The 14,285-nt window shown below is 53.1% G+C and overlaps 1 protein-coding gene across 20 annotated transcripts in view; it reads left to right on the top strand.

Moving 5' to 3' along the window:
• PLEKHA6 (pleckstrin homology domain containing A6) overlaps window positions 1-14,285 on the top strand; it is a 159,068-nt gene that overhangs the window by 112,951 nt on the left and 31,832 nt on the right. For 8 of the 20 annotated variants that reach the window (XM_055234245.2, XM_055234246.2, XM_055234253.2 and 5 more), the window contains 7 exons: window positions 3,428-3,630; window positions 5,189-5,671; window positions 7,054-7,570; window positions 8,033-8,119; window positions 9,243-9,296; window positions 13,211-13,291; window positions 14,208-14,276. In XM_055234245.2, the coding sequence (XP_055090220.1) occupies window positions 3,428-3,630; window positions 5,189-5,671; window positions 7,054-7,570; window positions 8,033-8,119; window positions 9,243-9,296; window positions 13,211-13,291; window positions 14,208-14,276 (1,494 nt within the window). Of the gene's footprint in view, window position 1; window positions 2,978-3,427; window positions 3,631-5,188; window positions 5,672-7,053; window positions 7,571-8,032; window positions 8,120-9,242; window positions 9,297-13,210; window positions 13,292-14,207; window positions 14,277-14,285 lie in introns of those variants that run through there. The other 12 variants (XM_055234257.2, XM_055234259.2, XM_063613225.1 and 9 more) reach the window with 8 other exon arrangements.

The raw sequence follows: 14,285 nt of genomic DNA on the forward strand, positions 1-14,285 counted from the left end.
GCCTTCCCTTCCCAGGGCAGGTGGGGAAGGAAGGCCTGCTCTTCTAGAGCCTATGGGAATGGAGAAGGGCCAAGAGCCATCGTCCTAAGGAATCCCAGGTGGTGGTGGTCATAGCAGTGGTGGTGGGTGGGGGCAGGGGGAGTAGTAATGGCTCCTAGACTCAGCACAGTCTCTTGTAAGGCTAGAGCAAGGCTATGCTGGGACCTTCCTCCTCTCTTGGCGGTTGGGTGGGCAATTCTCCCAAGAGTGGGCCAGTAGAGATGTGTTTCAGCAGCACCACAGTTGTTACTGGGGCAGGAATAGTTGTGTTCTGAGTCCTTGGACTTTTTGCCCAGTGCCTGCTCCTGGGAAATCCCTCTGGGCAGAGGCAGGAGCTGTGGCTGGTGGGTTCTGAGACCTTTTCTGGAAAGGCTTCCTCCCCACCGTGGTTTCAGGAAACTGGACCTACCCCCAAGTCAAACTTACTCAAATTTCAATCTTTAGCAAATATTGGAAGTTGAGTTTCATTCCACAAGAGCTGCAAATCTTATGAAGAAACCATTTGAGAGAACAAGTGCACAGGAAAATGGGCCTTTCCTGCCTGCTCAATATCACTGCCTTGAACCCCTGGGGAGCCACCTGTTAAAGATGTGCCTGCAGCTGGCTCATCCTAGGCCAGCGTTTTTCCACATTTAAAAATTCATGACCCATCAAAAACTTTAAAAATCTCATGCCCTTTTGTATTTTATGATGCAAAAATCATAGGTCCCTTTTCATTTTCCAAATATAAAATTATAATATCAACTACACATTTTCTTGGTACAAAGCCCTCTCTCCCCTAATTGACAATTGCTGTCCAAGACCCTTCAAAGCTATGATACTAGATGACTGGATCTGTAGGTCACTCCTTGAGCTTCTAGAGCCTTAGAAGAAGGGACTCTGTCCCTTCCTGTCCTTCAGGCTCCAGTCACCTGGCCACAGAAAAGAGCTGGGCAGCATGCACAGGGCCCGCTACAGGGAGCAAGGAAGGACTTATTTGGCACATAATTAGTTTCCAGCCTCCCGGGGTCTTGTATGCCAGAGGTGTGAAGAGAATGAACAATTAATAAAACTCTGACTCCAGGGAGCCAGTTCTAGCTGGGGAAATAGGAACAGGCTGTTTAACCAACAACAAGTAGTCCTGTTATACACAGACACACACACACACCCACACACACAATCAAACAGCCTGTCTCACCCTCCCCACCAGACCTGTGCAGAGACACAGACACGTTCCAGCTCGGAGCTCTGCCAGCAGCAGGCGTGAGATAAACATCCCGGAGTGACTGACACACTCCCTCCACCACAGATCCCAGATATCACCTCTCTGCCCACCAGCCCCTCGCCTCCTTCCCCCTCACTGCGCTGCCTCTTTTAAACCTGACTCTGAGGACTGTGCTCAGTGGCCCACAAAGGGTTCTGATTGTGGCTATTCCATGGCCCTTCCCCAGGGAAGGGAGGGGAGCTGAGACAGATGGGAGGCTTGTCCTGCTGTGGCCACCGAGCGAAACTCTTGGATGGCTAAGAATGAGCCAGGAACTGTTCCTGCCCAGGCTACCGCTGAATGCCTTAACCTCTCCCTAACTCTGGCCCCACAGAGGCTCCGGGGGCTTTGCCCCGCTGGGACAGCTCCCTCAATTCTCTGGCCCCCTTTCATAGTTCCAGGCCAGCGCCCCTGCCCACTCCCCATCAATGGCCCTGTCTTTTCCCAGGCCCTCTGCCTTCTCCTGTCACAGCACTTGTCCCTGTGCCTCTGCTCTCTCCTTGTTTCCTGTGGCACGTTTTGTCCCCCAGCGTGACTGTCAGTTCTTCAAGTGCAAGAGCCTGTCTTTGCCTTCCTTGTGACTGGTGCCCCCTGCGAGTTCCGCACACACAGGCTGCTCCCTGGATGCTCATTGAATTGATGAATTCATTTGCTGCCCTCTCCCACCCGCCCCAGGACACACCCACAAGCCCTGCCTGTGTGTCTCTGCTCTACAATAACCCTGTGTTCTCCACCCAGAAGACTTGCTTGGGCCCCTGGTCTCTCTTATCCATCCGTCGCAAGTCTCAGCTTCTTACGTCTTCACTGGCTTTTTGTCAACACCTCCCCTGCCCTCTCCCACACCTGCCCCGAGCTCCACCTACATGCTAAGCCCTCTGCTGGAGGGTGGGGACCAGAGGAAGGAGGCCCACCCCTGCCTCTTGCTGCGTAATGGCTCCTGTCAGAAAGAAAATGAGGGCTGGGGACAGGTGGAGGCGAGGTGGGACCAGCTGCAGCTGAGGAACCTTTTGAGCATTTAGAGGGTGTGGGTTTGACGTCGCTGTTCAGGGGAGCCCTGAAGCTATCTCAAGCCCCAGAGACCCAGGATTTAGGGCTCAAGGGGTCAGAGGCTGGAGTGAGGCTCACGTCCGAGACTCTGAGTCACTGCTAGATGTCCCCTGTTGAGAGGACATCACTGAGGATCTCACTGGGAAGTATGCTGAGGTCCCAGAAAGAATTTAGTCCTGTGGCCTCTTTTCCTTGTGGCGTAAGAACTTTGAATTTCACCAGGCAGACTCTTTTCCCATGAAATAGATGCATCAGTGAAGACCAGAGCAAAACCACAACTTGTCTGCAGTTACAGAGCTGGTCAGGAGCAGAGCCAGGCTTAGCACTGCGATTCCCTGACTCACTCTCCACCACCAGCCCGAATTTCCCTGGTGCAAGCTCTCCACTCCCCACCCCTTGGTAGGCAGAACTGGGCATTGTTGGGTGCTGCCATTCCCAGGGGGGACGCTGAGTAGAAGGGGACAATCTGAATATTCCCCTTTCCCTGTGCTCCTCACCGTTTCCTGCCGCGTCGTCTTCTGTCTCTCCCTCTGGTGTTTGGTTGACCTGTTCTCTGCTTCTCCTTCTGACCGCGTGAGGACCCCTCCTCTGGACAGGAGCTCTCTCCTGGGTTCCCGCCCGCAGTACCTGCTCGCAGCCGCCAACTAGGTAGTGTGCCCCATCTGTATGCCAGTGCCTGCTTTGCATGCCCGCAGAGAGGGGCTTGGCTGTCTCTCCATGTGGAAGAGACAGTGCTAGCTTCTCAGCAGTGAAGCTGGGGCTAAGATTGGCATGTGCTCAGGGGGTCCTCTCTCCCAGACATGGGGTCATTGCCTTTGAAATCAAACATGGAATTTGCCGGGAGAATGGGCGTGATCATTGTCCCTCCTGCTTTAATTACCCCAGGTGGGGCAAGTAGGCTGACCCAGTTATTGGGCTGCCTAATGGTGCCCAGAGAGCCAGCCAAGGTGGATACCTGGGTACCAGCTGGAGCCCTCGGGGTAGCTGCAAGCTGCCCTCCTCACCTTGCTCCTGACCTCCGCATGGGAAGAGCCCCAGGCGCAGGGAATGGCCCAACTGACTGCCCATTCTGTGCGTGTTGGTGTCTTCTCCCAACAGGTGACTGTGTGCTGGGTGGATGAGGCCGGGGCCAGCTCCACGCGCTGCCTCTCCCCACAGGCCGAGCATGCCGGGGTCCGCACCTACTTCTTCAGTGCCGAGAGCCCCGAGGAGCAAGAGGCCTGGATCCAGGCCATGGGGGAGGCTGCTCGAGTACAGATCCCTCCAGCCCAGAAGTCAGTGCCCCAAGCTGTGCGGCACAGGTGAGTGCCAGGGAATTGAGTGTGGGGGTGCAGGAAGAATAAAGAGGGGAATGGAAGACACACCCAGCTCTGGGCCATTGCTAATCCCAGTGTGCCTGCTTGAAGCCCTGGAGAATGTGTGAGCCATCTCCTTGTATCCAGGCGGGAGGCCTGGCTGAGTAATTTCAGAGCCTGAAGGCTCTCTTCCCCTAGCCAGCTCCTCCTCTTCTCTCTGAGCTGGGGGAGGCCAAGAGAAAAGCCAGGTTCCATTGGGGCCTGGCCAGGAGCCAGAGGTCAGGGTCATTTGCTGGTTTTTCTCAGCTGTGTGTGTTCCGCCTTTGGAGGAAAATAAACTCAGGTTTGAATCACACCTTGTTCACTTGGCTGCAGTGTGACCTCAGTGCAAGGGACTCACCCTCTCTGAACCTGAGTTTCCTCTGCTCAAAAACCAGCAAATATAACTCTACCTCATAGGGTTGTTGTGAGGCCTACACAGAGTGCATGGAAAACACTCAACATGCAGTAAACTCTTAACATATGGCCGCTCCCATCGCCCGCCGTCACCCACGGTCTCAGCGTCTGTCTCTCCCTTAACTGGATGTGGAGTCTTGAGTTAGGTGCTAAGGAGGATCCAGGAGAAGGGGGTTTCACAGTGTAGACTCCAAGTCCACATATATTAGAAATGTTTACCAAGCAATGTTTCAACAAGGATGCTTGAATGTGTGGAGTTTGGGAAACTGTAGGGGGAAAATTGTCACAAATTTCCATCTTCGCTTCAACCAAGGGGCATAATTCCAAGAGTTCATTCGTTTCACAAATACTTACTGTAAATATAAATGTGTAAGGCACTGTAGTGAGTGCTAGGAACACAGGGGAAGAAAGTCTGCCACGTTCCTACCCTTGTGGGGCCTGTATTCTCATGGAAAGTCAGTCCTGGAAGAAATGTGTTTTGGAGAAGGGAACTAGCGTGTTTATGTGCTTGTGAGTTTGAAAGCAGAAACTTCTGCTCCTGGTGCCCGCCATGTTTTATCTCACAGCAGTCCTAGGAGGGGAGCTATTATTATGCCCATTCTGCCGATGAGGAGCCCAAGACTCTTGGCCGTTAAGTAACTTTCTATAGGAAAGACAGCTGCCCCATGACAAGTCTTTGTCACTGGAGTGTCAAGGACAGTTACTGATGTGAGTGCAAACCCAGTGTGGGGAGCTGGGTCAGGGACAGATTGCAGAGAGGACCAAGACTAGGTGAGGTTAGTCATGCCATAGCTTGAAGGCTGGGCTCAAAGCAGACTGGCAGAGGGGAGTGGGGTGGAGAATGACCTGCAGAGAAGACATGGGGGAGGCAGAGTTAACACAGCAGGTGTGGGCAGGGGCGGGTTAGGTTGTATAATAATTTCCCAGGCTGGAGCGAGAAGATGAAGGGGTGGGACTTAGGAAGCAGAACTGGAATTCATAGAATCCTGGTTCCAGCCACCTCCCTGCCCATCCTTCCCCACTCATCTTCTCCTTCCCAGTCTGGCACCCCTGCCCCACTCCATGCTGGGCTAGAGTCACTGACAGCATCTCCCTTGGCATCCTGCAGCCATGAGAAGCCAGACTCGGAGAACATCCCACCCAGCAAGCACCACCAGCAGCCGCCCCAGAACAGCCTCCCCAAGCCTGAGCCAGAGGCCAAGACTCGAGGGGAGGGTGATGGCCGAGGTTGTGAGAAGGCAGAGAGAAGGCCCGAGAGGCCAGAAGTCAAGAAGGAGCCTCTGGTGAAAGCCAACGGCCTCCCAGCTGGACCAGAGCCAGCCTCAGAGCCGGGCAGCCCTTTCCCTGAGGGCCCAAGGGTGCCAGGGGGTGGGGAACAGCCTGCTCAGCCCAATGGCTGGCAGTACCACTCCCCAAGCCGGCCAGGGAGCACAGCTTTCCCGCCTCAGGATGGAGAGACTGGGGGACACCGGCGGAGTTTCCCACCACGCACCAACCCCGACAAAATTGCCCAGCGCAAGAGCTCCATGAACCAGCTTCAGCAGTGGGTGAACCTGCGCCGGGGGGTACCCCCGCCTGAAGACCTTCGGAGGTGAGGCATGCCCACGGCTGGGGTGGGGCTGATATGGTGTTATGGCTAGAGCGTGCAAGTGGGGTCATAGCCCATGAGCCATCCCCTGTTGGAAACCTGGAAGCAGGCTGAGTTGGGAAACCAAGCAAATCCCGTGCTTCCTGGCTTGCCCGAATCCTGCCTGCCCCATGGCTCCACCATTAGAGTCTGGCTGCTGTCCCTGATTCTCGGTTTCTCTGTCTGTCTGCTTCCTTCAGAAGAAGGGACAGAGCACCCCAGTGCCTCTCCACGGCGTGCTGGGGAGCCCAGAACACAGCAGGCTTCGGGAGGGGGCCTGAAGTTGTTATAGTCATACAGCCATCCAAGCTATGGGCCCTCCTACAACATCCTCTCCTCCAGTGCCCCACCCACTCGAGACTCACTCAGACCAACTCACTCCATTTTTGAACAGCTCTAATTGTTTTAAAGCCACGATTTATATGAAGTTAAAAAACAAAACAAAGTAGCTCATTGGTCCCAACACAGCCATCTATGACCATTTACTCCTTTATCCAATGACTGGCTTTGAAATATCGGGGGACATTTATTGGGCCCATTGATGTCCCTCAGGGCAAATGGGGCTGCAGGCTCCTTCCCTGGGGATTGGGCAGCTCCAGGGACTGCAGGCCACAGCTTCAGGAAGGCCATGGGGCCCGAGAGGAACCTGCCTTCTAGTGGCCTGGGCGGCTGCGCATTGCTGGTGGTCTGGTGCCTGGGAGCATCAGGCCTGTTCTGGGGAGAACCACTTGGGATGAGTCACAAGAACCTACTGGTTCTGTCCCTGACAAGATCACACAATCAGGAAGCTGGGCATGGTGGCTCACACCTGTGGTCCCAGCTACTACTCTACAGGTGGATGTGGGAGGATTGCTTGAGCCCAGGAGTTCAAGGCTGCAGTGAGCCTTGATGGCCCCACTGTACTCCAGGCTGGTGACAGAATGGACCTCATCTCTAAAATAATATAAAATAGATCAGGACGCCACCCTTTCTTTCGTCCTTCCTGCATTGCCCTCCTTCAGGTGCCTGGTAGACTTTCTTCTATTTGCCTCTCAGAAAAGATCTGATAAACTGGTTCATGCTGAGATGGAGATGGCTGATAAGGCTTCACGTTTCTTCCTAGGGATATGTCATTTTAAAGAGACAAAGATTGCAGCTCTGAATGGTGCAGTGTCCAGCCTTGGGGGGTTGGTTGAGGAAGGGGGCTGTGAGGACAGGAGTCTTTCCCTCATCTCTGGAATAAACCTCAGTCCCTGTGTACCTATTCAAGCACCCTGCTCTAGGCTGGAGGACCTGGAAGTGGGGCTGGGGTGGGTGGAGGAGTGCCCATGTTGTCTGCCTTCCTTACCATGTCCGCTCTCTCTCAGTCCTTCTAGGTTCTACCCTGTGTCTCGCAGGGTCCCTGAGTACTATGGCCCCTACTCCTCCCAGTACTCCGATGATTACCAGTACTACCCACCAGGGGTGCGGCCAGAGAGCATCTGCTCCATGCCAGCCTACGATCGGATCAGCCCACCCTGGGCCCTGGAGGACAAGCGCCATACCTTCCGCAATGGGGGCGGCCCTGCCTACCAGCTGCGAGAGTGGAAGGAGCCCGCCAGCTACGGGCGGCAGGATGGCACCGTCTGGATCCCAAGCCCCTCCCGGCAGCCAGTCTATTATGATGAGCTGGATGCCGCCTCTAGCTCCCTGCGCCGCCTGTCCCTGCAGCCCCGCTCCCACTCTGTGCCCCGCTCACCCAGCCAGGGCTCCTACAGCCGTGCCCGCATTTACTCCCCTGTCCGCTCACCTAGTGCCCGTTTTGAGCGGCTGCCACCTCGCAGTGAGGACATCTATGCTGACCCTGCTGCCTATGTGATGAGGCGATCCATCAGCTCCCCCAAGGTGAGCCACCAGCCTGCCCTTCCTTCCTCATCCCCTGAGGTCCCCAGAAGCCTAAGACCATCTACTGAGAAAAGGCAGAGATGTGGGAGCATCTGGGCCACGGGGCCACTGGGCCGTGTGTCCGCAGGACCGGCAGTGCTGCCCAGGGAGCCCCTGGCCTGTGGTTCTGTCTGTAGGAGAGCTGTCTTGGGGATGGTTTTGCCTCTTGAGTGGGAACATTGCTTTCTGTACATGCCCCCAAGTTGTGCCAGAAACTGTGCCGTCATATAAGAAGGCAGAGAGGGTTCTGTCTTTTCACATCTTGAGGACCTGGACAGATCATTGCAAGGGGGGCTGCTGTCCATTTCAGTTTGGGATCAGCTCTGGGACTGAGCACAAATACCTCTAACCTCGAGCTTCAGCTGGTGGGGAACTCCGTGTCCCAGCCAGACCCCTCACCTCTGCGATCCCTTTCTCTTCCAGTATGATTACCTGGGAGACAGGCGGCCAGTCCCTGCAGGACTGTTCCCCTACAACTACCCACCATCCCCCACGGTCCACGATAAGATGGTATGTCCTTTCTCCCCTCCACCTGCCTCAGGGCCTCCCCGCACCGTGCTCCACTCAGGGTGGAGCTAAACTGGGGCAGACTCCAGGGACGCTCTGTGCCTAGTGCCTGGCCTGGCTGGTTTTAGCAGCCTCTAGATACCTCCTCCCTCCCAGCCAGGACTCTAGCCCCAGTATCAAGTTTGGTGCCAATATCCCCTTCTCCTCTGTGATACAGGCCGTGGAGGAGGGATGAGATCTGGGAGCATGTAATATCCTGCTCCCTCTCCTCTCCAGCATGCAGGAGAAGGGGCCTAGGCAGGAAAAATCAGGCCAGAGCTCCTAACAAGAAGCAAGATCTTCTAAACTTTTTTCCCCTGAAGCATAGTTACTTCATGTTTGTCCTTTGCCTGGAATGCCACTTTTGGGGAGAGATACAAGCGATATGATTGAGGAAGAAAAAAATTTTCCGAATTTCATCTCCTCCTTTTTCTCTGCCTCTTTCTACTCGTGTCTCTCCCTGGAATTTGTTCTCCTGAGAACTTTTGCCACCACCTAGAGACCTAGATGAGATGCTCCGCTTGGGAGGGTTGGGGAGGACCACTGGGACCAACAGGCAGAATCCTTGTCCAGAAAGCCTGTTGCTGACTCGTTTCCATAGCAGTACCGGGAGGCCAGGGTGGAGGAGGGCTGGGCAGGCTGGAGGCTAGGCGGCTGCTTCTTCCCCTCTCTGTCTGATTCTCACTCTGCCAGTGTCCACAGCATATAAGCCTTGACCACAGCAAACACACCCACCCAGAAACAACCGATTTTTCCAGAAAACTCAGAAACAGCTGCTAACAAGTGCTGCCTAAATTGCTCTGATGGCACTCACCTCTCCCAGGGAGGCCTAGGCAGACCTAGGAGAGATGGCACTGGGGCCTGCGTGTGCCCCTCCGCTCCCTGGAGTGTCCAGTAGAGAACTACTTTGCCTGCCCACATCCTCAACCCCTCCCTTCCTGAGAACTCCTCAAGGGCAGAGGGAGAAGCCTCTCCTTGTCCTTGTCGCTAACTCTTAACTGCTTTGCTTCTTTTTTTATTGTTTTCTTTTGTGTGTTCCTGTTTGTTTGTGTTGCTGTTTGGCCTCTGGGCCTCGGGCTCCGGGTAGGATGAACTTTTAGATCTTCAGTTGCAAAGAAACCTAGAGTATTTGGATCAGCAGGTAGGCAGAGCTGGTGCCCCCCTTACCATCCCACTGCCTTCCTGTCGCATCTCTCCACTCCTCCCCACCTCCTCATCTTCCAGCCATTTGACAACCTTTGTTGGTGCAAGCAGGACACAACAAAGTGGCTTATGTTTTGCTTTGTGCCTACACACCCCTTCTCTTCAAAGCCCTTTAGGACAGCTGGGAGTTTCCTGGGGAAAGAAGCATAATAAGTAGGCGCATGAATAATTAATGCCACCTCTTATTTCTCCAGTGCTCAGCTCAGATGGAACTGCCCCCAGGGGGCAGGTGGGAATTTGCATTTTTGCTGGCGAGAGGAGGGAGTCACAGAGTCGAGGGAGCTCTAGGCTGGGCCTAAAATGCTAGGGATTTAGTTCAGCCTGAATCTGGGAAATCATCTTATCATATTTTACAGGTTGTTGTTAAACTCCATAATTGGTAAACTGAGGCCTGCAGACCCTCCCTAGGATGATTTTTAAAGTAATATTCACTCTGTGTATTCGTTAGTTCCTCCAAAAGCCCTTTTGCTTAAACAGCTCATGCATTCCTGAGAATTCAGTGCAAACAGAGGGAGTATCATCAACCCAGTTTTACAGGTGAGCAAGCTGAAGAGGCAGTGAGTGTTCCACGAGCTGCAAGCAGTGGCTGCCTGGTCTCTGCTCCAGGGCTCTAACCCTTTCTTGTCTTTTAAGCTAAGGGAGCTGTGAGACTGAGTTTAGACAAGCTGGGGGTCAATATGCTGGGTATTTACATAAGCACATGCTCTTAAGTTCAGATCTGTGCTACAAACCACGACCTAGAAGTACACAACACTGTCCTGTGGAGGCAGCCTGGAGGGGTGGAAATAATAATAATAAACAACAGCTACAATAATTGGATGCCTCCTCCATGCCCCGTACTATTCTAAGCATTTTTCAGATCTCTAACTCATTTAATCTTCATTATAACCCTGTAAGGTGGATGCTGTTATTACCCCCATTTTACAGCTGAGGAAACTAAAGCACAGAGAGGTTGAATAACATGCCAAGAACACACAGCCAGTGAACAGCCAAGCTTGGACTGTGACTCCAAGCTTCTGACCCAGTTTACAGCTGAGGAAACATCTAATGTGTGACAAAGCTGCCGTCAAATCTCATTAGGATGAATTCATGCTCTTAAAGTTACAGAAAAAAAATAAATTTAGAATGAGATGCTATAGCTGCAACTGTTGGTTCTTCTAGTCACAAGCCATGTGGCCCATCTCACCAGGGCTTCGTGTCGATGTTGCAGTTCGATTTTGTAATAGGCCTCAGGCACTAGGAAGCACCAATGTCCACAGTTCAATAAGCAAGGATGGCTCCTGGCCCTGGAGGCCATTGCATTCCAGCTCCAGAAGCAGCTCATTGTGTCCACACCATGAGTATTCTGGGCCATGTGGGAACAGATCCCAGGATTCCAACTCAGAGCAGGGTCGGGAGGTCCAGGATCCTGCTGATGGGAAGCAAGATCCAAAGTGCCTTGCAGGGGTGAGGAGCAGGGCTCAGGGCCCACCCACCTCCAGATTCCTGAGCAAGCTGTCCTCCCTGTCACCCATGTGATTGGCTTTCTACTCCATCCACAATGCCCAGCTGTCCAAGCATTCAGTGCAGACAGCAGGGTCCCTTCCTGCGGGCTTTTGCCCTCACAGAGGGGCTGGGCCATTAGGCTAGGGGCTTCAGAAATAGCCTTCCAGAGGACTCCCTCATGGATAAAGGGTATTATTTCTTTTGTTTGTTTGTTTGTTTGTTTGTTTTTGAGACAGGATCTCACTCTGTTGCCTAGGCTAGAGTACAGTGGCACAAACCTAGCTCACTGCAACCTCCACCTCCCAGCCTCAAGTGATCCTCCCACCTCAGCCTCATGAGCAGCTAGGATTACAGACAGGTGTGCAGCCACCACACCTGGTTAATTAAAAAAAATTTTTTTGTAGAGATGGGTGTCCCACTGTGTTGGCCAGCCTGGTCTCAAACTCCCAGCCTCAAGCGATCCTCTCACCTCTGCCTCTCAAAGTGCTAGGATTATAGGCGTGAGCCACTGTAGCTGGCCAAGGGTAGTACTCTTAACAGGCAGTCTTGTATGATGAGAAGAGTCCAGGACATAGTCAGACACTGCTGCTCTAGTTCTAGCTCTGCCATTTACAAGGAAGTTTTTTGTTTTGTTTTGTTTTGTTTTGTTTTGTTTTATCTTGGAAATGTCACTTAGTTTCTCTGGGTCTTTGTTTTCTCAATCATAAAATGGGCATTGTAGAACCTGCCCTTTCCTTTCAACCTCACAGATGTATTGGGAGAATCAAGCAGGGGTGCATATGTGAGCTCTTTGTCAGGCATCGCAAGGAGTGACAATCACCACTTGCTGCTGTTATTATTTTGTTTTTCCCAAACTCAAAAATATCAATGAGCACTCCTTACCATGTGTGAGGCACCGGGTTAGGTGGTTTCTTACAAAATCTAACATTTTGGAGAGACAGAAGGTAGCACACAAGAATCCTCCTAGAGGTAAGACCCACCTGTGCTGAAAGATCCCCAAAGCCACAGCACAGGCGGGAGCAGGCCAGGATGAGACCTCTCCTGCTCGCTTCCTCTACTGCTCTGGATCTGCTTGTTGGGGAAGGAATGAGATACCCACGGGTTACTGTGCAGGGATGGCTCCCGGCCCTCAAGGCCCTTGCATTCCAGGGCTAAAGAGGTAGGAAAATCAGTTCCTAGGAAAGACTTTTGAAATGCTGCAGACCCTGCAAATGCGGTGGTGGGTGCCCTTGCCCTGCCTACAACATGTAGAAGCAAGGCTGTATTTGGGCTGCTGCCTAAAAGGGGTAAGAGGAAGAAAGGACAGTGTGGGTGCAACTGAGATTGGAGAGATGACGGAAAAATCACAGGGGACCCTCTGAACAGGAACCCCAGATAATCTTCCCTAATGTGGCTCTTTCCTCCCTTCCTCATTCACTTTCCCTTCCAGAAAGCTTTCCCTGCACAACCCCCTCTGTCTTCTGCTGCCTTCCCCTGTAGAACAATGGAGTTAAAGGGACACAGCCAAGGACATTCCCTGATATCTTCACTTTTTGGTCCTTTCCCGTTGGAACCAGTGGGGGAAATGATGGCATTTCTGGTTGATTTGTTGCCCTGCCCTTTCTCCCACCCCTCCCTTCCCTTCCTCTTCCTCCTCATCCCGTCCCTTCTTCCATTTCTCTCTTTTTAAATTGGCAAATAGTCTTTCCACCTCCATGTTCCTAAGGATTCTTGAAATAGAAAGAATGTGTTGGAAAGCCTGGTGTCCCTTTAATGTGGCTTGCTTGTTTTGCCCTCCTTGTTTGCTCCCTAGCGTCATCCGAGATCCTCATGGATGCTGCCAGCCCAGCTCTGGAAACCGTGTTTAGCACTTTCTGTACTAGAGCCGAGGGTGGGGAGGGGCGGGGCAGGGAGAGGGGCCGGGCCTCTGTATCTGTGGCGGCCCATCCAAAGAGCAGGTCCTAGATTTTCTTTTTTGATTGTTTCACTTAGTTCAACTTTGGGGAGATCAGTCTTCCAACTGCCTCTATGGTCTTTGTCAAAAGTGGTGTGAGAAATGAGATGAGGGCAGGGAGATGACAACCATGGCCAATGCGGATGGGACAACAGCCAGGCACCCTGGGGAAGAGTCACCAGGCCCGGGCCTCTGCAGTGCCTCCAGCAAGGTCCCAGTGGCCTCCCGGACCCTTCCGTGGCCTTTCTGCAAGGGCAGCTTCAGTGCTGGTCCTGAAACAGAGGTCACTAGGGGTGAGCAAGGAGTGAGGGCAAGCCCAGGGTGCTGGGGGAGCTGCCCTCCCCTGTTTCCTGGGAAACAAGCACAGGTGGGTGAAGGGGAGATACCTACATGTGGGTCGGAGTGTGAATAGTCCGTTCCTTCCTCTGCTGCAGATGAGTGAGAGCGAGACTCTCATCAGTATGGTGAACCGCATGGTGGAAAACTCCTCCCCCAGGTCCCAACTCTTCATGCAAGTAAGACCTCTGCCTGGCAGCATGGTCCCTGCCAATGCCATTTCAGCTGCTTGTGCATGGTTGAGTTGCCCATCTAGGATGAGGCTCATGCCACCCAACCCGCTCATCTGCCTGGAGACAGGCTTGGCCTGGTCTTCCTTCCTTAATTCCACTATGTCACCTCCATTCTTCACTTTCATTGGTAAACCCAAGGCCCATTTCCCAAACCATCAAAATAGCTAGCACCAACATCTCATGCCATGTTGGGGATCGCAACTCTGCTCTTTAATGTTCTGATTTCAATTTCATATTTGTAATATCTTGACAGACGTCACTGGGGTTAAAGGCATGAGGGGCGTAATGGAACCATCTAATGTCAAAGGTGTATAGAATGTGCTGTGGTCACCAGATGTGGCATCCAGGCTAGGCAGCATTTGCTGGACCCAGAGACGCTTCTGAATTCTTGCCAATTTTGGTTTAGACACAAGCCCTGGTGTTCAGTCTACTAGGACAATAGTTTTCAACTGTTCCCAATGCTCATTCCGACCATTCCCCTATGTCTTATCCCCACAGACAGCCATGGAGTTCACTGATGTTCTCATGGTGGTTACCAACAAGCCACTGGGAGCTGCACACCCTGCAGTCGCTCGTAGCAGCAGACCCTAGTGCTTGGGGGAGAGGAAATACAGAGCATGACTCAAGCAGAGTTCTGATCTCTCTGGAGTCAGCCTAGGACAACTGGGATGGGGTTAGGCCAGGCCATCCCAGGCTTCTAGCCAGGGGATGTAGAATGAGCTCAGGTCCCTGGAACAGAAGCTACCAGAGGTGATGGACCATGGTCTCTGGCAGGAGCACAGCGGGATTGTGACGTTAGCTTCCTGTCCCTGCATACCCTCATCCTGCCCCTGCTGCAGTAACCGGCCTCATGTTCCTGCAGGTCCCTCCGTACCCAGAAGTGTTCCGGGACAGCCTCCACACCTACAAGTTAAACGAGCAAGACACAGACGTAAGAGCA

Source organism: Symphalangus syndactylus, chromosome 19 (genome assembly GCF_028878055.3).
Source record: "Symphalangus syndactylus isolate Jambi chromosome 19, NHGRI_mSymSyn1-v2.1_pri, whole genome shotgun sequence".
Lineage (NCBI taxonomy): Eukaryota > Metazoa > Chordata > Mammalia > Primates > Hylobatidae > Symphalangus > Symphalangus syndactylus.